The sequence below is a fragment of the Galeopterus variegatus genome, unplaced genomic scaffold (genome assembly GCF_000696425.1).
Source record: "Galeopterus variegatus unplaced genomic scaffold, G_variegatus-3.0.2 Scaffold773, whole genome shotgun sequence".
Classification (NCBI taxonomy): domain Eukaryota; kingdom Metazoa; phylum Chordata; class Mammalia; order Dermoptera; family Cynocephalidae; genus Galeopterus; species Galeopterus variegatus.
The window spans coordinates 370,766-392,149 of record NW_007726884.1 but is presented as its reverse complement, the minus strand read 5'-3'; the positions used below and the strand labels follow the sequence as shown (position 1 = coordinate 392,149).

The following is a 21,384-nucleotide window of genomic DNA, read 5'->3' as shown; positions in this document are numbered from 1 at the left end:
CAGACTTTTTTTCATCATCATTAAATAGTTTGTAAAGACTAACACAGAATTCTTAAAGATTTCTCAAAGGAACTTCACAGTTATTGGCATATAGTTAATAGTACAACTGTACTTGAGGAAGAAAGCCAATGTCCACTATGTGCCAATTATTGTAGAAAACCTTTGTTGTTTTCACATTTAGAGTTGATAATTAAAATTAGAGATAGAATTTTATTAACTGACATGTCATCCAGTTCATTTGAAATGTAGCTGACTTAAAATTTCAGCTCAGACAGTTTTTAGAAACATACTTGTACATGTATCGCATAGCTTAGCAGTTTAAGGAAAAGGAAAAATGCTAAAACATCTGAGCCTCAACTAAAGGGTCTTAACTAAATGCCTGCGTTCCCTCATCCAAATGTACTCTGCTCCCTGTGATTAAGACACAGAGAAGACTGTCTGTGCTTTCTGGACAGCTTAGAAAGAACTTAAACATCCTTCTCTAGCCTCCTAGCCACTGGTTAGCAAACATCAGGGAACAGGTAGAGGTTACATTCTCCAACAATCCTCATTTTATTTGGCTCACAGAAATAACTTCTAACTTACAAATGGTAGAAAGGATATGGAGCATAATGGAGGGGTATGTTGAGATCATGGTTCTCAAGCTCCAGTGTACAAAACGATCGCTAGGGTAGATGTTAGGAAAGATTCCCTGGTCCCATCTTCAGAAATTCTAGTTCAGTGTATCAGAAGTAAGGTCCAGGAATGCAAACATGCTCGTTGTCCCATTCAAATGTTCTGAAGGAAATTCCTTCTTTAGTCTTACTTGAAAGTTGTTTTTCTAACTCCTGAAATCACTTAAGTCCGTGCTTCTCAAACTTGAATATAAACCTCCTCTAGGGTTTATGACAGTGTGCCAGGGGATGGGTGAAGTCCCCAAATCAGCATGGTGGATCTTCCTGTAGTGTCAGTTTTATGCAAAGATTTGTGAGTAGGAGAAAACTAATATTTAAAATATAACATGGAGCAGAATGCAAAATTCACATGAATTTGTTAAATGAACCAGAAATTTCAAAGAAATTTCCCAATTAGGTCTACTCCATGTACTTCCAGGGATGTACATTTACTTTCCTTTACAGTCATAGGGCACCTTTGGTAGAATACCTTAATTAGGACGCCTTACATTATAACTCCTGAAAAATTCTGGTGTAAAGGTACAGAAAAGCAAATACAAAGTGCCTTTTAAAAAAGATAATGTGAACAATTGAATAATAATTCTTTAAGCATTCTTTTTTCTTATTTAGAAAAGCATTTCTATGTTGCAGATGAACTGTCTCATTGTCTTGAGCCTGAGCTGTCTCAGGTGCCAGATCGAAGTTCTAGAGACCATCAGCAAGGTAAGCCCCCTCCTCTCACTGCTCTAAAAGCTGAGATATCCTCACGCTCTGGTCCATATGCCACTGAGATAAGGAAGACAACTGATGATTCCATATCTAAAGTCCTAGACTGGTTTAACCGAAGTTCTCATTCAGACGACGGTAACTCATTCCTCCCACATCCCCGAGGAATAGAGCCCAAAGAAAAAACAGACTCAAAATCACAGGTTGCTATTGCCTTGGTGACAGATGACACCAGTCTAAAAGAAAATGGCTCAAAGGCCCTATCATCTACCAAAGTTGAACTGAAGCCTGTGAGATCTGATTCAACGTTCCAGGTAGAAGGAGATATGCTGCTTTCTAGAAATTTCCAAGATAATGATGTGAATATCAAATCCAAATCTATGAATTTGTTCCAACAAGACACCCCAAAAGAAAGCCCAGGTATATTGCAACCATTTGAAAGCTATGGTAGCCCAAGTCAAGGGAGTGAAAATATGGACTACAGACAAGGTTCAAAAAGCATAAGAGAAAGAAATGGGGAACTTCCCCCAACTAGTCACTGTTCCTACAGTGTTCTCAAAGGATCTGATTCAGAAGACCAAATGCCATGTGACACTAGGAATACTGGCAGTTTGGGTGAAGAAGAACTGAAGCTTCGTGTTCATGAAAAAAATAGAAGAAACTCAGAAGTAAATTTTGACTCTTCAATAATCATCAAAGAACAAAGTTTGAAAGATGACATGAAAACAGACAGAAAGAGCAAAGGAGGAAATACTTACATCTTGAAAGCTTCCTTAGAGCCAGAGAATATTCAGTCACCACCTGGGGCTGCCAACTGTGGGTCTCCTTGGAAGAAACCTGAGGTCCAACTACAAGAAGCTGGTGAGGTTCCCAAGAACCAAGTGCAAAGAGAGAAATACAAAAGAGTGCGTGACAGAATATCCTTTTGGGAAGGAGAGAAAGTTGCTGCTAAGTTAACTCATAAAGAACTCACACCTTCATGCAGCTGGGAACAAATTTCTGCTAAAGTATATCAGCCAGTGAAGTCACAGAGTGTGTTCAGGGATGGTTTACCTACAGGCCAGAGGGAATATAATCTAGTCACTGCCAAACTAGTGGTCCTAGATGAGGATGATCAAGCACCCCATCTCTCCAGTTTTTATTCCTCAAATAGACCTACAGAGACCAGTCCCCAAATATTAGGTCTATCCAAAAACTATCGTTCCGCTGACCAATCAGTTAAAGTATTTCAAAATAAGATAAATGAGCCTATAAAAAGATTGCCAGTGGCAGACAATTTGCATTCTAGAAGAGACATTACTTTACCAGCACTGCAACATCCCTCAAATGTTGGGAATGAAATACATACTCCTGGGGAGAAAGACAGATCTCTAATTGGTGAATCAAATGCCAACTTTAAAGTTATGTCCCTCAAGGAAAGAATGGATGAACCCAATACAGAACAGGTCTACAGTCACTCTCAGTTTGAGAAGGTGAGAACATTTTGGGACTTAGGAGCTAATTCAAACAGTAAGTATAATGATGAGAAGAATACTACCACAACAAGCCAGAAAAATTCTGTGCCTTTTAATAGCCAGAAATACAAGGAATTCAGTGACATTAAATCATCCAAAAAACCTCATGAAGGAGAGGCACTTCTAAGCCAAAAAAAAGTTATGGCAAGAGAGGAAATGGAGAAATTAAATTCAAAGTGCATATTTCAGGTGCTACCAGATGAAACCACATTCTCATTGAGACCACCCGGGAAGTCAGCTCATCAGTTGCCAGGAAATGAATCATCAAAGGAAGATGTGGAAAAGAATATGGAATGGTTTGTTACTCCAGTGTTCACGGAAGAAAAGGATTACTCAGACCAAGAGATTCAAGAATTTATAGTGAAAACAAGTGTTTTGTCTAATGACTACAGAGACACTTTTAATGACAGCTTACAGAAGCTGCTTTCAGAAGCTCCATCACCAGCAATCCAATTTTTTAGTGGAAAAGTTCATGGGAAAAGAGTGATTGAACCAGGAGTTTCTGAAAATAGGAAATGGCCTCAAAAGGTAGATTTTATTGATACTGAGGAAGAAATCAAAGGACCTAAGGAGATAACTAATGAGCATGTGGACAAAATAGTAGCTCCTCCAAAAGTCAACCAGAACACTTTGACTGCTCGTTTAGACAAACTCCTGAAGGAAGCAACTGGAACTTCACCCTCTCCCTTGCACAGCAAGTTGGAACCCGTTTCCACTAGAACCAACTCTGAGCCTGAAGATGGTAGATTTTTTGAAAAAGAGATAGAACAAAGTCACAATGCCTCAGCCTATCACAAAGAGCCAATAGCTCCTTTTCCAGAGGGGGATGAAACTTCGGGAAATACAGCTCTCACCCAGAAAGCTGAAAGTGGTGAGTACCAGCTCAGTACAGAGAACTTGCTTCAGATGGCTGCAGAAGGTTCTCACCCACTGGATCAGTCTTCCCATCTTCACAGAAAGGGTTCTTTTGGGAATGTGAGCAATTCTCCCCAAGATATGCCTTTTTCCCAGGATGCTCATCTGGCTGTCCAGGATAGGGTGGTGCTTTCTCAAAGGGAAATTTCAGAGACTGTAGAGAAAGTCAGTTGTCCACCCAAACCTGCACTGAATGATGTAAATGCTGCATTACAGAAACTGTGTAGAGAAGCTTGGTTGAGTTATCCAGCTGGGAGGGAAGAAGGTCCTGGACAGGTGAAAGCAGAATTTCCTGAAGGAGTTCAGGCAGCAGGTAGCCCCGCAAATCCTCTGGGAGTGATCTCACCCTGGGCTACAATGGACACCATAGTTCCAGACAGAAAGGATTTTTATTCCTTCAATGTGGTTCTTGATAAAACTCATGAAGTTGGATCTCATTTAACTGCCCAGATGTCTCCATCAGAACAGACCCTTAGCTCATCTGTCCATACTGTTGCTCAGCAGGGCAAAGCGCTACCTCAGCAAGTGGCAGAAATTGTGAGAACAATTATTCAACCCAAATCAGAGTTCCTTGCATTCAGTGCTGGCTTAGAAAAACTACTGAAGGAAACAACTGAAACTTCCCCTTCAGAACATGAAAGTGACGTAGGGACTCTTCCTCCATCAAAGTTAATAGGTAGTAATGAGGAGCCCAGGCAAGCTGCTTCTGAATTTCATCTTGAGGAAATAAAAGAAACAGTAGAAAAGGCCGAAGCTCCATCAAAAACTGAGAGTGCTTTTGATACTGGTTTTAAGAAACTCCTTAAAGAAACATTTGAAGCTCCTCCTCATCAGCTCCAGGTGTCAGTGAAGGAAGAAACTCCTGAGAAGGAGCCTGTGTCACAGTCAGAGCAGGCCAGGTTCTTGGGGACAGTGCCCCATTTTGACTGGGCAGCCTCAGAGGCCTCTGAAATGAAGGTTAAAAATAATGGTTTGGAATTTAAAGTTAACCAGTGTGATAAAGTATTGGGAGGAGACAAAGCTGTGACTGATTTATCAGTTGATCTTTGTAATTCTGAAAGTGGATTTGAGATCCCTGGAACCCCACAACTTCATGTGAACCATAAAATAGGGACCGCTACAACTATAAAACCCCCAGAAGACAGGGACAGTGAAAGTGAGGTTGCAGGGGCACAAGGGGGTTTTCAGGAACCTGGTTTTGAAGAGACTTCTGAAGCAATTAGTGTGTCCAGAAATAGGCAACCCATTCCTCTGCTGACAAACAAAGAAAACCCTACAAAAATAAGTAAAGTTGAATTGATTCTGGCATCACCATATAAAAAACAAGTGAAAGAGGAAGAAAAAGAAGGTTTCTCTGACTCTGATATTTCAGATGGAAATACCAGTTCTAATGCAGAAAGCTGGAGAAATACCTCCAGTGAGCATTTTGAAATTTTTAACCCATAATGAGTCTGCTTTATGGAATGCTGATATAAAGGATGATTTTTTTTTAAATTGGGATTAATTTGATATTCCCAAATAATGACAAATTCTTATCACTTCAGTTTTCCTGAGCCTTTCTTCATAAAACCATTTCATTCATATTCTTTAAACAAATGAGTTACATAGAAACAGCTTTACTTCAAGGCTCTGTTTCAGAGTCTGATCTTAATTCTCATTAATGTACCTATAGAATTGTTAGGTTTCAAGAATATTTTCAAAATAACTTTTTGGGTTTAGGAAGCACCTTTAAAATACTTAAGCCAATTTTCCTCCTGGAAATAATGAAAATTTATTTCTCAATTGGCAATGTTCATAGAAGTCTCTTGTAAGATTTGTGGCAAGAAGGTGCTACACATGGGCACAGATTTCCCATTTAGGAGCTATATTGTACCACAGTGGTAGCTAAATACCAGGGACACAGTGCAAGGCTGGAGCTTTCCTTCCCTCAGATAACTTGTGCTTTGGTGTTTTTTTTGCCATTTTGTCCCTCTCATTTCCAGTTATTTGCACAATCTTCCCCTTCTAGAGTATGACTCTGGCCAGATGACTTCGCCCAATTCCACTTAAGGGCATCACCTGGCCTGCTGCATTTCTTTGGCTCCAGCCTTGGCTAAGTTGACGAAGATCTTAATCAATCACTGCATTTATCTAAGTGGACTTGTGGGTACTGCTGTCAGCCAGGCTGTGCAACACAGGGCTTGTCTCAGTTCGCTATTCTGATCAACACTTAGGCATTTTAGCAGAGAAATCCCGGAGCAAATAGGATTGAGAAGTTACCTGATTAGAATGATGCAATGATAGAGGATGCTCTCTTGGTGGGACATTTTAACCAAAGCTGCACAATTGATGTTGATCACCTTCTTTGTAGTTTAATAATTATCATTTTCTAGCTCCCTTCAGTCTTTACTGAATGGCTGACTTGTGAGGCTTAGGTTCTTCAGTAAGTAGCTGTAGGGTCTCTTCTTGAACACTGACCAGAGAATCCACCTTTAATTCTAATTAAAGTTCAAGCCCCTTTAATAAATGTTGCTGGTAGAAAAAAGGAAAATGAAATACCAGTTTTTGAAACCAGACATATACAAGAATAAAGCCAACAAATTAAACTTGTGTTGAGGTAGACTCTTACTAAACTGCCTTGTGAGTTACTAGGCTAAATTGATCCATAGGAGGAGGAGGGCTTGAAAATTTGTGCTTAGAGACTATCACCTAATGTGTATAGCTGCCCTTATAGTATACCTGCATAACTGATTGAATGGCAAAAGTCTCTCTAAAAAAGAAATAATATTAAATAATCACTTAGACAGAGCCCAGAGAAGATATTTTAACATTATAAGCCAAATAAGAAGTATAAAATGTTGCAATCATGGTTTTATATTTGCTAACCCAAATTATTATTTTAAAACAAACTGTGGTAGAGGTGGGGTGAAAGTTGGGGAGGAGCCTAACTAAAAGGGTAACACAATTTTGGTGAGCAATCTGACATGTTTGGCTTGTGGCTGAACACTTAACCAACCAATACCTCAATATGCTCCTTTGGGGGGAAAAAAGATTCCAGTTTTGGAAATGCTGGGAGACTGTGCACATTATTAGCATATTAAAGTCCCTGAGAAGGTCTGCATTAAGAAACCTTTTAAATTTGAACAAACAACATCCCAAATTCAATTCATTTTATAATCCGTTTGCTGTGGAATGCCTATTAACATTGGGCCAGAGCTGGAATGAATTTCAGGAAATTATTGTCTAGAGAAGTGATTCTTAAATTCGTTGATTTATTAATTGACTCATTCATTACTAATTCAGCAAATATTTTTGAAGTGCCTATTGCCAGCCACTGTTCCAGGCTCTGAGCATACAACAGTGATAAATGTCAATACTCAGACCAGGGATTATCCATGATGGAGTTTTTACTGTCAAAACAGAAAAATTATTTAGAGAATTTTTTTTGTAAATTTAGATGTATTTAATATAAGGATTGTCCTTAATCTGAGATTATGGCCTTGTTCTCCCCACCCCGCTTTTGGTTCTAAAATGCCTTTCCTTTTATAAAATAAAGGCATTGGTAAATGATAGGATTTCTGGCGCCCCCCCCCCCGCCCTCATACACACACACACTTTAAAATACCTTAGTAAAATAAAAAGTTAACTACCCTATGTTATTTCCCAACATTTTGTTGGAAATTTTACTAGATCATGAACCCCAGAAAGCCAACATCCATTAATCTGGAGAACCTACCCGTCTTTGTACTCAATTATACACAGATGTTAAACATCTGAATTCTGTCTTCCATAGTTTTCAGCTAATTTTTTTAATGCTCCTAAAATAATTTTGTGGCTGTTTTCAAAAGCAAGAATGTTAAGTAGGAAGATTTGACATTTGGCATAGAAGAAATCATGTGCCTAAAATAGAGGTGTAAACAACTAAGAGATCATATTTCTATTAATGTGTTAGTCTTGTTTCTATATAGTTTATGTTTGCAAATATTTCTTGATCAGAAAAACTATTTTTTAAAGGGTATATTAATAGTGGGGAAATTTTATTTTCTTCTGTGAAGTGCTTCTTAGTGTAAAAGTAAGGAGGCTTATGGCATAAATGTCTCTTTTCAACCTACATTTCGATATCCATTGGTTATTAAGAGGGGTTTTTTTGTGTGTGTGTGTATTGTGCAGCATTCATCGGTTTTGTCTTATGACAGGTTCAGAAGAACTCAGTCCTGTTTTGAAAACTTTGGAAAGGAGTGCTGCTAGGCAAATGCCTTCCAAAAGTCTAGAAGACATTTCATCAGATTCATCAAGTGAGAATAAAGTTTGCCCCACTGTTTATGTCCTGTCTAAGCTTTAAAATGCTTATGTGCTCTTCTGTGGCCTCACTGCCTGCTGTTGTGCACTGAAACCCCAAATGGGGGTTAACAGATGAGAATAATCTTTCCCAAGTGCGCTGAAGAGGCTTGCCCTAAAGTGGCTGGAACTTTGCTTTTAAAATTAAGCACGAGGTTTGGTTACTAGAACACTAAGTTTCTCTAAATCAAAGAATCCTAGTTTGAGTGTTTACTCAAGTACAATGAGTTTTAACAGATTGTGGTAACAAGTAGTACCAGTGGAACTAGTAGCAATAGCTAACATTTATTGAGTATCATATGCCAAAACTTGGTTACGAGCTTTACATGTCTTATCTCATTTAGCCAGCACAAACAACCCTGTGAGAGATGAATTGTTATCCCCATTTTACAGATGAGGAAAATGAGGCTCAGAGAGGTAAAATAACTTGCACATAGCAGACCTTGGACTCAAAATTAAAAGACTACTGTCAAGAGCGTTAATGAAATGGACATGTTATGTATGAGGCGGTTGGCTGTCTGATGAATTTCACATGATATGATGGAGTTTAATTAGTCCCTGGCTTCAAGGACATTCCTTTCTTTTTTATCTCTTCTTTTCTGTTCACACATTTCTTTTGGATACTGGAACTATAAGCCCAAAGGCTACCTTACCTGCAACACTTTAGGGGCACCATTCCTCACTGATTGCTTCTTTAATTGGTGAAGAATTTCTTGAGTACTAACAGAAAACAATGTATATTGAGACTTTGGGTCAGACAAACGGACTTAGAAACCATGACTTCTCGGGGTTTTGTTTTTACTGTTTTTAAGCTAAGATGCATCCCCTTGCATGAGAAAAATTAAGTGAAAGTTAACCCCTGCCAAACTCATATAATTGATAATTGACCATTGTCATGTTTAGGATATTTTTTATGCATCTCAATTTGATACTAAAAAGTCAGAGGTTAAAAAGGAAAAGAAAAAAGAAAGCCACTTTATCAACCAATTCCTAAAATTCAGGAATTCCCAGAGCTCTAAAGACAGTATTTCTGATTTGGAATGCAGTCCTAGTCCTAACCCTCTCAAGGATCTTGGAGTCTGAGGATTGGAAGGGACCTTGAAGGTCACCCATTTCAACCTCCCCTCAATGCAGAAATTCCCTCTAAAGCCTTTTCAACAGGTGGCCAGCCCCACATCCGCCTGAATGCTTTCAGAGAAGGCGAGTCCAGTCTTTTGTTGGACAGCACTGATTGTTCTTCCTTATGTTGGGGTTGGGCCCTGAGGGAAAAAAACACTCGACAACAATTGTCCGGTTTAGCAAACCTCTTGCCTGTAAAGCATGAGGCTATTTCCATGGTGCAGCCTTAAACTACTCAGGAATGTATAGGGTTAAAAAAAAAATCACCATCAGCTGACGGGTATTCCTGCACGCTCCCTTCCAAATACCGATACCCACTCTCACAGTAGCCTGCCAAGATTCCACTTAGCAGCTGGTCCCCAGTTAGATCTCTTCAGTTGACTTCCCAAGCAAGCCTCCCAGAGGCATATGCAAACGATGATGCACACACACAAATATTTGTTAATGACCATGGGTTTGGGAAGGTGTTAGTCATGGCTAGCATCTTACCCTTTTCAGAAGAATAGAGAGGCTGTTGCAGCCCCGTGCTTTCTCCTGCTGCCAGGCGATCGCTTGCTCTGAGCTAACCCTCTAACCCTTGGGAGTCAGTGTGCAGCAGTGTGCTGATGTGAGCTGCATCGGGACTGAAATGGGAGCTCCGGCTGTGGCACTGGCTCAAGTAGCTAATCTAAAGAGAAAGTATTTGGGGGAAGACATCTTGGTTGCACCTCTCACTGCATCTTGACTAATTGCTTCCAACTCCGGGGGCTTCCAGGGACAATCTCATTGTTCTTTTCTCTCCAAGGGTCAGCCATGTTAACCATTTGTTAATTTCTCCTGAACAGATCAAGCAAAAGTAAATAATCTGCCAGAAGAATTAGTACGTAGTGCTGAAGATGGTAAATATCTTTATGTATTTGCATGTCTGTCTGTGTGTTAAGTTCTGGGGTGATTTGGGCAGTCACTGGGACGCAGCTGTTGGATAAATAGAAGAACGTCATTTACCACTATGTGGTGAATAGTGCCTATGTTATCATAAAATGGTTCTTACTTGGTGCATTTAATACTGTTTGTATTCTTAAGGCTTCTGCTGGTGATACTGTTGTGAGGATCTCATCAGAGACCCTTGGGAAGCAAGGGTTTCTATAAATAGGAAATTGTATTTCTGTGGGTATGAGCTGATTTTTGCGACTCTGACTTGCAGAACTCCTTGTGAAGGCAGAGAGAGTGAAGTGGGTTCCTGGGATAAGTTACTCCTGTGTTTGAATCTCAAGTCTCAGCATTTAGATCTCTCTGGGCACGTGTGATAAAGCCTTAAGTTCAAAGGAAAGGGTCCCAGAACAAGGGTGGGGGGAATCCTGCCTCTGCCTATATAAATAACTAAATATAGACTGAGGGTGAAATTAATTGATTCTGAATGTTAAGGAGCCAGAAAATCTTGAAGCTTGACAATGGATTAGGTATTACTTGGTTCTGTTATAAAATGAACAGGGTAATAGTGCCTTGGTGGGAGGAGGGATGGAAATGAGTCTGATTTTTATAGTTCAGAATTTATGCAAATTTATATTTGTTAAATTTTTTGCTAAATTGCCTTTATTGTAATCATAAAAAGGTATACTCTCTGAGCTTTCCCATGTAAAATGCAGCAATAGAGCTCCTCTAAGGTCATGCCTTACTTTTATGTAATAGTTTTTGTCTTTCTCATTTTGTATGTACAACAATCTCATTGAAGTAGGTGCGACAGGGATTTTTATCTTCATTTTGCAGATAGAAAAGTCACCTAATTTCTCTGAGCTTTTCTTAAGATCCGGTAGCTAGTCTGTTAGCTGGAGGGCAGGAATAGAATCTCAGCTTCATTACTCCTACTCCAGGGATCCTTTTCATTTTTCATACTGTGGCAGGGATTTTTATCTTCATTTTGCAGATAGAAAAGTCACCTAATTTCTCTGAGCTTTTCTTAGTCTGTTAGCTGGAGGGCAGGAATAGAATCTCAGCTTCATTACTCCTACTCCAGGGATCCTTTTCATTTTTCATACTGTGTTTTAGTGAATTAAAGAAAAGATGCTACATATCTCCTATGCTGGATCTTAGATTTTTGGCTGACCTCAAAGAGGCTAATGAAGAGTTATACTGGGGAATGGGTGAAAGCAAGCAGAAAACCTGTTAGGTGTATTGTGCAGTCTCAGTTGTGAAACTGACATTTGAGCTTTACTTTCATGTTTCTTTAATCCTTCTGGTAAAATGGTATTTATTCTCAATGTTGCTCTTCTGAGTAGATCAAAAAGCAGATCAGGAACCAGATACAAATGAATGCATACCAGGAAGTGAGTAGTAGGATCTTTTTTTACAAATGCCTAAATGTTCCACGCTATGTGGCGTTAAATATACTGAAATAACTAACCCCATTAATAATGCAGCACTTATTATGGGTACTAAACTCCTGCAGCTTGCAAAACTATTTCATTCTGTTAAGGGTTTTATTAAAAATATTTGACTACTGTTTGTGTTGAAAGAATAATTTGTGGTTCCACTGAGAGTTATATATTTTAATATATATACATGTTATTGCTGAGTGTTATTGTACTTTTGTCAGTCTCTCTGCTCTTTGAGTCTGCTTAAAATCAAATTGGCACCTTCTAATTTCATTTGGCTTTTAAGTTGCAGTATAGTCTTAAGAATAGGATCTCTTGTGCCTTCTAGACGATTGTAGACGTGAAGCAATTTATAACTTATTTGGATCTAAGAAAGAACTGTATTTTGACAGTATGTAGAATGGTTGTATGTGCCTCTATAGATAACTATAAATGCAAATTTTATTACGTCCAGAGTTTAAACTCTGAGGTTTAAAACTGGACTCAAATAGTATGTATTCAATGTATAAAGCAAGTGAACATCTGGATCTAAAAAATAAATGTGTACTTGTGGTGACTAATTAACGTCGACCACCAAGCAAAGATAATGTTCGTTTACTCTTTTCTATTAAATCTTAAGATAACTCTACTTAGCTATGACTACTGTCTTAAGGACAAATAATCCATTAAAAGTGTGCTATGGGGCTAGCAAAGTATGCAGATGTGTATGTTTGACTTAGCTGCCCAGTTTCAGTCAGTTTTATCAACCTGGGCACAGAAGACAGGAAAATGATAATACATATGCCTGCCCTCGGGTCCACAATATTTTTCCTTTTTTTTTCCTGGGGGAGCAGCTGGCTGGTTGAGGAGTCCACAATATTTTTAATAATAATTTTCCAGCTGTCTTTGGATGTGCTAATAGGCCTTAATGAGGAAGGAAGCTAAATAAAGGAGCCATGAGATAGAGAAACAATGTGCTGATGCTAGAAGTCAGTAACATCTAGTGTGAAATATGAAACTTTGCTCATGAGGTTCTCCTGACAGCAGTGAAGGTGCTGAGCTTTGGCACATGACTTGACAAATTCTTAAGAACTGCCTAGGAAAGAAGACAGTCCAGGCTCTGGCCCTTGTGAGTATGTGCTCTCTGTCTGGCTGCTGCAGAGGAAACAAGACTTCTGTCCTTAAGCGGTGCTGGGTAAAGAGACTTTTTCAGTTGCTTTTGAGCTGGTATATACTTAAGTTGGGGCATCTTATTTTATCTTGCTGTGTTTTGTTCAACATTTAACCTGAGGAGTGAAAGCAAAACATACATAGACATATATGCTTATGTATCTTTATCTTCATCCATGATCTCTTAATTGGCTTAGTATTGGTCAAGGCAAAAAGGCTAATCATTTACTGATCTCTGAGTAATTTAATTTTTCCATTTTTAGTGATATTTTCAAAAAAACTCTTCGTGCCCTTTCACTAGTAAAGAGTATATTATTACCACAAGACAAAATCAAATACAGGATCAAAACATAAATAACTAAAGCCAAAAATGTAAAATTCACTACATTTGAGTAGTGGGTAAATGGAATTTGACCCACATACCATCATCCAACAAATCTACTTTCAAAATAATAGGTAGCAATGTTATAACAAAAAGATTTTTGCATTCTCATTGGGCAATACTATGGGACCTAGTCTTACACTGCTACCAATATAACACACCCCAATACACAATACATACACACACGCATGCACTCACACACACAATTGTTTAATGAGAAGTGATTAGAGTAGGTATTCTAGTGAGACACCATAAATCTATTTTGATGTACAATGAACTTTTGTGAGCCTAAGGCTGATGAGAACTGCTATGTGAACAAGCGTATATTTAGTATTTGTACCTCAATTTTCACTTTTCCTTTGTTAGGTTTCTTTTAACTAAAGATGAATTTAGCTAATGGTTAGGATTGAATTTGAGTCTTTCAAGTTATATATACAAATATAATTTGACATTTTATTTTCCTAATATCTCTTTTAATGATAAAGCCAATCCAATATGTTTGTATCATTTTCACACTATAAAGATTCTCTATCAGATAATATGTATTTGTTTAGAAAATACTTATATAGAGCCTACTATGTGCCTGGCAGTGTTCTAAGTGCCTTGAAAAATATTAACTCATTCATTGTAAGAGCTGAGGTTCACCATAAGAAAAGCTAAGACATTGTGATACTTAAAGAAGAAAATAATTTTCAAAATTGAGATATGAAAATTAGGATTAGAATTTATCCTGTAATTGTGCCTTCTACACATATCTTTACTATATCAGAAAAAAGGCATATTTAATAAGATAATAAGGCATATGTTATTAAATATGATTTCATAAGAATTAATTATATTAAATTCTTAGATTATCCTAACTTGAACCATTCAAAATTGGCCTTGGGATATTGAAAATTCTCTGAGTCAACAGGTTTCTAAATAATTTCTATTTTCAAAAAATAGTAAATTTTTAATTATACTCTTTCATAATTTTGAGTGATAAACACTATCAGAAAAGTAATCCCCATGATCATTAAGTAGACAAACCTGTTCTTAGACCCTCAGTAGCCAGGATACTTTTATTATCAAGTTGTGTGCAAAGATCCTTACTGTCCAGATGAAATAGTTTTTCAGCCTGCAGCATGTTTGTAATATATGTATCTTGAGGAGATGAACCAATAAATTATACACCTCATGGTTCAAAGCTCTGATGTCAACCAATAAGTTAAAACCAATTGACATTGACAGTATTCTTTAATATAATTCAAGTCTAGTTCCATTTCAGTAAAAACTAGTATTTTTAAAATTAATTTTTATTCTTTATTTGGTTCAACTCCTTGCTAGTTCTTTCTCTATATAATGTATAAAAACTGCATGTTACTTACCTCATGATCCTGTGCATGTGAACTACTGTGCCTTTGACCTTTTTACAAAAATGTATCTGTTCATAGAGGAGAGAAAAGTGTGTTTTCAACTTATGCCTAATGTTGTTTGACAATTCTAAGAATAACTTTGCAATGGAAATGCTGCTGTTTAGTTTCCACAGTGCCTTCACAACCTGATAATCAGTTTTCCCACCCCGACAAACTCAAAAGGATGAGCAAGTCTGTTCCAGCATTTCTCCAAGATGAGGCAAGTTTGTCTTTTGTACCTTGATAAAAATGGAGCCCGATAGGTGGATTTGCTATGCCAAGGTTTGTGAGTTTGTATTCCACTGCGGCAGAGACTAAAGAGGTCAGCAGGATTGATCCTTGCCTTCCAAGTCAGTAGAGGTGGTGGTGTTGATCCTGGAATGATAAAAATGGAGCCCGATAGGTGGATTTGCTATGCCAAGGTTTGTGAGTTTGTATTCCACTGCAGCAGAGACTAAAGAGGTCAGCAGGATTGATCCTTGCCTTCCAAGTCAGTAGAGGTGGTGGTGTTGATCCTGGAATGGCAAAGATCATTCCTTCTTTGGAACTAAATCATTAGGTGGGTGCCAATGGTAGGCACCCCATGAAGTTTCTGTGTTTTTATACCTTTATAAATCTGCTTTGGTCTTGGGTGTTCATATGAATGAATGATGTAATAATTTGAGAAACAATATCAGTTCCTGGTTTTTAATTTCTCCTCCCTTCGGTTTTAACCTGCTGTCTCATAATTCTGCACTGCAGAATTCAAATCATTTGAGTTTGTGTATTAGAGATGCCACAATTAAGCTGTATCATTTCACATGGTATATGTAGAGTCAAACTGGATATGAAAGGAAGTAGAGATGAAATCAGGCCTTCCTCCTTTGTCCACTGTCCATTTGAGACTTAGCATCAGTCGTATCTGTTGAGTGCCAACTATGTGAAAAACACTGTTCCAGGTCAACAAGAATAGGAGCCCCCATTTTGATCTGATATACTAGGTAGAACACATAGTATGTATTTCAATAGAGGGAAATGGACTGTAAGCATGTGGGGAGAGAGAATGACAACAGACATTTAAAAAGTATGGATTTTTCTTTAATCCTTGAGAAAGTATTTTTTCTCATCCATGCAAGTTACTAATTTTGTTTTTCTTTAACGCCTTTATTAATCTGCATTAGAATTGGCATACATTATACTGATGCATAATTGCATGGTCCTAGAATATGTTGGCATGAACTAACTACTCCTCCGGGTGTTCCCCTAACCTCAGGAGCCACTGATCTGCTCCATAAGCTACCTAACCCCAAAAGGGAGACCATTCTGGATCATGAATTTTTTAAGCTACTATTCAAAAAACTTTAGATCTAAATATAGTAAAATTTGTTATTGCCACTTTTCTTTCTTGCCCCAGGTAAATATTTCCTGGAGCATATTCAAAATAAGTATCTTATAGCTATTTTTTTTTTTTTAGAAATATGTTAAAATCTAATGTGAATAAAATGTATAATTTAATATACTTCCCTATAGCAAGAAAAGGATAAGCACAATAGCAGTATAGAAATACATAAGGGATTGTTTAAATTTAAAAAAAATGCATATAATCTTTAGTTGAAACATCAGAATAGTATTTTTTTTTCCCTAGTTTTAATAGTGTCTTAAGTACAAGATTTGATTTTAGGGAAGTTAAGGTTATGTTCATAATGAAAGAAATTAAGCATGACATTTTATGTTTTGACAGATCTTAGACTTTTTAACGTCTGGGTAAAGTTAATTTCTCATGTATATGTCAATTAAATTCTCCAGGCAACATAAATATATAATATTAAAAGAGTAACAAGAAAGCTCACAATCGTGCTGTCTTCTGTAGCACCTTGGGGCCACCTTGTAGCTGAAAAAATTACTTTGTTATTTCAGTAGCTAAGCACTGCCCTCCTACCTAGGTGAGGTCCAGTGCAGACCACCCACTCCATCCTTAATCCCATTCCCTGGCAATTAGCATTAGCATCCAGTGACCTTGGGAAATGTCATAAGTCAGTGGAATACCAAGATATCATCTTTGCCTAAACAGAGATTCTGACCTTTACTCATTCTGAATTTAAATCCTGTGCATATTATATGATGTTTTGTAGAGTGATGACAGAGAAACAGATACAACATCAGAAAGCAGTTACCAGCTCAGCAGACATAAGAAGAGCCCGAGCTCTTTAACCAATCTTAGCAGCTCCTCTGGCATGACGTCCTTGTCTTCTGTATGTAAACAAAGGCTCCGTGTTAATATCTCTCTGCTTCTCTGAATCTCCTTCTGCCATGCTCCTGCTCATTGTAAAACGGCCTCCTGTTGTAGTTCTCAGACTTCAAGGGCACAAGCATTTTCTCTAATACATAATTAGCTTCTGGTTAGCTAAATCTTCCTTTCTTTTTTTTTTTTTTTTTTTTTTTTTTTTTTTTTTTTTTTTTTTTTTTTTAAAGATAAAAGGTTCATATCCATTATAAATAAATGTTTGTGTACTTTTTTTTTGGATGTAAGTACTTCAGAAATAAATCTGAATTGTCAGCAATATGAACCACTAACTTTTTCCGTGCAACAAACAGGGTAACTATTATAAAATCTGCTTACATCAGAATATCAGGTATGATTTATATACTGTTTGCAAGCATAGAATTGTACCTCTCTTTTAGTAAACCTGATGAATAAATATACTGATTCACATAAAAGAATAGGAGAAGTGATTCTTTGTCTCACAGAAGGATTCAGAACAGGGTTTTAAAAAGAAAGCTCCCCAAGTGTAGCTGCTCAGATTTGATTTAAGAGAATTTGACTTTATGTAGAACTTCCTGCATAAAGTGAGGCAGTTGTGTGTGCATGTAGTATGTTTGTGGATATATATATGTAAATATATCCACGTACACTTACCCAAATATTTCTCTAATGTACATACACAAACATATGTCTCATCAGGTATGCCAAACAAATGATAAGGCTGTGCTTAAATTTCTATAAGCCTTGCATTTCTGAAACCTTTTTTAGAATCTATTTAAATTGAGTTTCTGCTGATAATAATCTAATGCATACCCTTGGGAAAGCTTTAAATCTCCTTCATCAATCATCCATTTTCTACCCTTCCTGACCTCTAAAAGGGCATGGCTCAGTAAGCACTTTCCTAGATTCAGCAGATGAGTAACATGGTAAAATTCCTTTTTAGTGCCTTGGAAATCTGATAGAGCAATGTGTCATTTTGATTTCTGTGCCTGGGGTTTCTCATATCCTTTTTCTTTAGCATTTTAAATACTAAGCATGCCTAAAAGTGGAACTTTGAATGCCGCCTAGCTTAAAATCACCCTGTTTTGAAATAAGCCAGCATCTTGCAGTTGACTTTTCATCTATGTCTTTTAGGGGGCTTTTTTAAAAAAAAAAAAACACTAGTCATGTATATCATGTCATGTTGTCTGTGTTGATCTGTCTTTATGCTGTATTATATCAACTGCTTTTATATGCAAGCTAGAGAAATAATGCCAGGCAAGGATTATATCCATGATCCTTGTGCTGGGTTCAAGAATGAGATAGAGACAAATACTGTGTGTTTCTGATGCTTTCAGGTGAGTGGCAGTGTGATGAGTGTTTATAGTGGAGACTCCGGCAATCTGGAAGTTAAAGGAAATATTCAGTTTGCAATTGATTATGTGGAATCACTGAAGGAGTTGCATGTTTTTGTGGCCCAGTGTAAGGACTTAGCAGCAGCAGATGTTAAAAAACAGCGTTCAGACCCGTAAGTACATTTTGGAGTCACCTACTTTCTCTTAGTTCTCCAACTGTAGGAACTGCGAAGGAAAGCGAGTAATCAAAGAGAGGGTATCTATGTGACTATGTTAAAAGGAATGTTCGAAAAGTTGGAGGCAAATGCTGTTTTATTTACTTTATAAATTCATATGCCAAACTTAACTAAGTTATAAAAATCATAGAGAAGAACAAATGCTTCAACTTGGAATGGACCTTTGAGGTCATCTTGTCCACTTCCTTCAATTTATAGATAAGGAAACAAGAGCCAGAGAAGATAAGTAACCCATATACATAAATTCAGATAGCAGCAAAAGAGCAGTGAGGGCTTGAACCCCAGTATCTTTCCACCACATTCTCAAACTTTTTTTAAAATTAGGAACATGTGGAGTACACCTCATAATGTTCAATGATGTAAACATAGTTGAGGTTCTAGAATGAGGTAGTTTCCATATTTAAATTATATCTTATGGAAGAACTTTAGGGGGCATTACTAATTCATCTTTTAAATCACAGGTTTGCTGAAATTTCAGTGTAGCACTCTTTTATCTGCTCGTAATCCTGCCAACTGGGCCAATTGTCGAGCTAGAGCTGGGTCTAGAGCTCACAGACCTCTCTAGCCTGTTGTCCAGACTGGGTCACAAACCCTTCACATGCCAGGCTGGGTCCCCAGACTCCTCACACATAGGTCTATGAGCTAGATAATCAGCCAAAAGGTCCTTGGAGCTGTAGGTTCAAGAGCGTGGTTGTGCACGGTGGCCGCCTGAGGCAGTCAACACCAGCCATGTTGAGGCACCGTGCATGCACACTAACTCTATCCACACACAACTTGTTTACAAAGAATGTGCCACACCACCCCCAACTGGACTCAAGGCAAGGGGGCCTGATTAAATTATTCTATTTTCCCAACATTCAGTTTATTTGCAAAAGTTGAATGGATTCCTCACTTATCCCTATGCAGAAGTCTGGTTCTCATTTTTCTGGACAAGCCCAATCCTTTTTTCTTTTATTCTTTTTATAAAAATAACTGAGATCAATATCCTTTATTTTTTTTTACATTGAAAATGGCTTGATTAGATGTGTACTATTAATTTTTTCAGAAGACAGTAACAAAAGCATTAAAAAAAAATAGTCCAAGCACCAAAGCCTTTTCTGAATAAATCATCAATATAAAGCACTATGTTAGAGGTCTGTTTTTTTACATCCCCCTACTGCAACCCCCAACACACACACATATTAATTAGGTAGGGCCAAAGGAAAAAGGAACTCAGGGAATTTCCTTTAAAAATCTTCAAAACAATATTAAACTTTTACATCCCCCTACTGCAACCCCCAACACACACACATATTAATTAGGTAGGGCCAAAGGAGAAAGGAACTCAGGGAATTTCCTTTAAAAATCTTCAAAACAATATTAAATGATCAGTTCCACAAAACTCCCTTTAAAAGTTTAAGATAGGGCCGGCCCGTGGCTCACTTGGGAGAGTGTGGTGCTGATAACACCAAGGCCCCGGGTTCGGATCCCATATAGGGATGGCCGGTTCGCTCACTGGCTGAGCGTGGTGCTGACAACACCAAGTCAAGAGTTAAGATCCCCTTACCGGTCATCTTTTTAAAAAAATAAATAAATAAAAATAAAAGTTTAAGATAAAGGTGTTAGTGGGAATATTTATTACTTACTGCTTTTCTCAGTATCTTGAAATAATTATTTCTGCTGTCAGTTTTCAATACATTTTTAAAAGTAGAGGTGGAAACATCACTAATCTTCTCTGACCTTCTTGTCTGTTCAATTCTCTTTTTTAGATATGTAAAGACCTATTTGTTACCAGACAAAGGCAAAATAGGCAAGAAGAAAACACTCATAGCGAAGAAAACCTTGAATCCTGTGTATAACGAGATACTGCGGGTATCTATGAATTCTCTATAAAGGAAAATCCTAAATGATGACCTGTGCATTTAAATAAACATGTCTTCTTAGGTAGTATCTCTACAGGTAGTCAGTCACCAAAAGGGAAGAAGGAAAGGAATAAAAATTTTCTTAGAATCTGCTTTGTATGAGACATACCTTAGGGGTTATACACATTGTCTCACTGGCTCCCCATACATACCCTTCCAGGCAGGTAGCATTATCTGCATGTCACAGATGAGGCAAATGAAGCTTAGAGAGATAAACTTATTTGCTCCAGGATACACAGCTGATAAAGTTGCTAGTCTTTGCGGGCATGGGGGGTAGCTGGCCATATTGGGATCTGAACCCTTGACCTGCGTGTTATAACATCACGCTCTCACCAACTGAGCTAACTGGCCAGCCCAGAAAGATCTTCTAAAAACACAATTCTGATCATATTATTTCTCTACTTAAAACCTTTTAGGATTCCCATTACTCTCCAAGTCAAGTACATTCTTCTTAACATGCACACTAGTCCCTTCACAACCTGAACTCTGCCTCAACTTTCCCCATTCAGTCTTTGTTCCAGTCACCCTGTATTCCTTTCTGTACTTTGGAGGAAGTACATTTTCTTGTACTGCTGGGACTTTCTGTTCCTTCAAGCTGGAATATTCTTCCCCACATTCTTTCCCTAACTACCTCCTATACAGTTTTAAATGCCTGTTCCTATGAGAGATGGTTCTTAACTCCCAAGTTCCCCTTCTGTCTGCTGCCTCAATAACCTTGCTCTATAATAGACTATGTTAACACTTAGCACTTTAACTAGTGGTTTAATTGTCTACCTTGCCACTAAATTTTAAGTTCCTTGAGGGCAGGGACTAACTAAGTCTTGTTTACAAATTGTGCGCCTTTGGGCAAATGACTTAATATATTTGCACCTGAGATCTTTGAAATGGGGATGATGATAGTTTTCAGATATGCAAAAGGGAGGTAATAGTACTTACATACCTACCTCAATAGTTGTGAACATTAAAAGAGTTAATATGTGTGAAGTGATTAGCACACATTAAACATTTAAAAATGTTGACTGGTAGTACAGTGTCTAGGATAAGTACCCCAAAAAAATGTTTATTGGAAGGATAGATGGATGGACAGATGACCCCCCCCCCCCAACAAAAAAACCATATTTTTATTTAACAAAAATATTATTTTAAAATAA

The 21,384-nt window shown here is 37.7% G+C and overlaps 1 protein-coding gene across 6 annotated transcripts in view; it reads left to right on the top strand.

Moving 5' to 3' along the window:
• SYTL2 (synaptotagmin-like 2) overlaps positions 1-21,384 on the top strand; it is a 62,421-nt gene that overhangs the window by 30,041 nt on the left and 10,996 nt on the right. For 2 of the 6 annotated variants that reach the window (XM_008572284.1, XM_008572285.1), the window contains 7 exons: positions 1,305-5,225; positions 7,984-8,082; positions 10,069-10,122; positions 14,646-14,740; positions 16,632-16,751; positions 18,100-18,269; positions 20,081-20,183. In XM_008572284.1, coding sequence (XP_008570506.1) covers positions 1,305-5,225; positions 7,984-8,082; positions 10,069-10,122; positions 14,646-14,740; positions 16,632-16,751; positions 18,100-18,269; positions 20,081-20,183 — 4,562 coding nt within the window. Of the gene's footprint in view, positions 1-1,304; positions 5,226-7,983; positions 8,083-10,068; positions 10,123-11,499; positions 11,548-14,645; positions 14,741-16,631; positions 16,752-18,099; positions 18,270-20,080; positions 20,184-21,384 lie in introns of those variants that run through there. The other 4 variants (XM_008572287.1, XM_008572286.1, XM_008572289.1 and 1 more) reach the window with 4 other exon arrangements.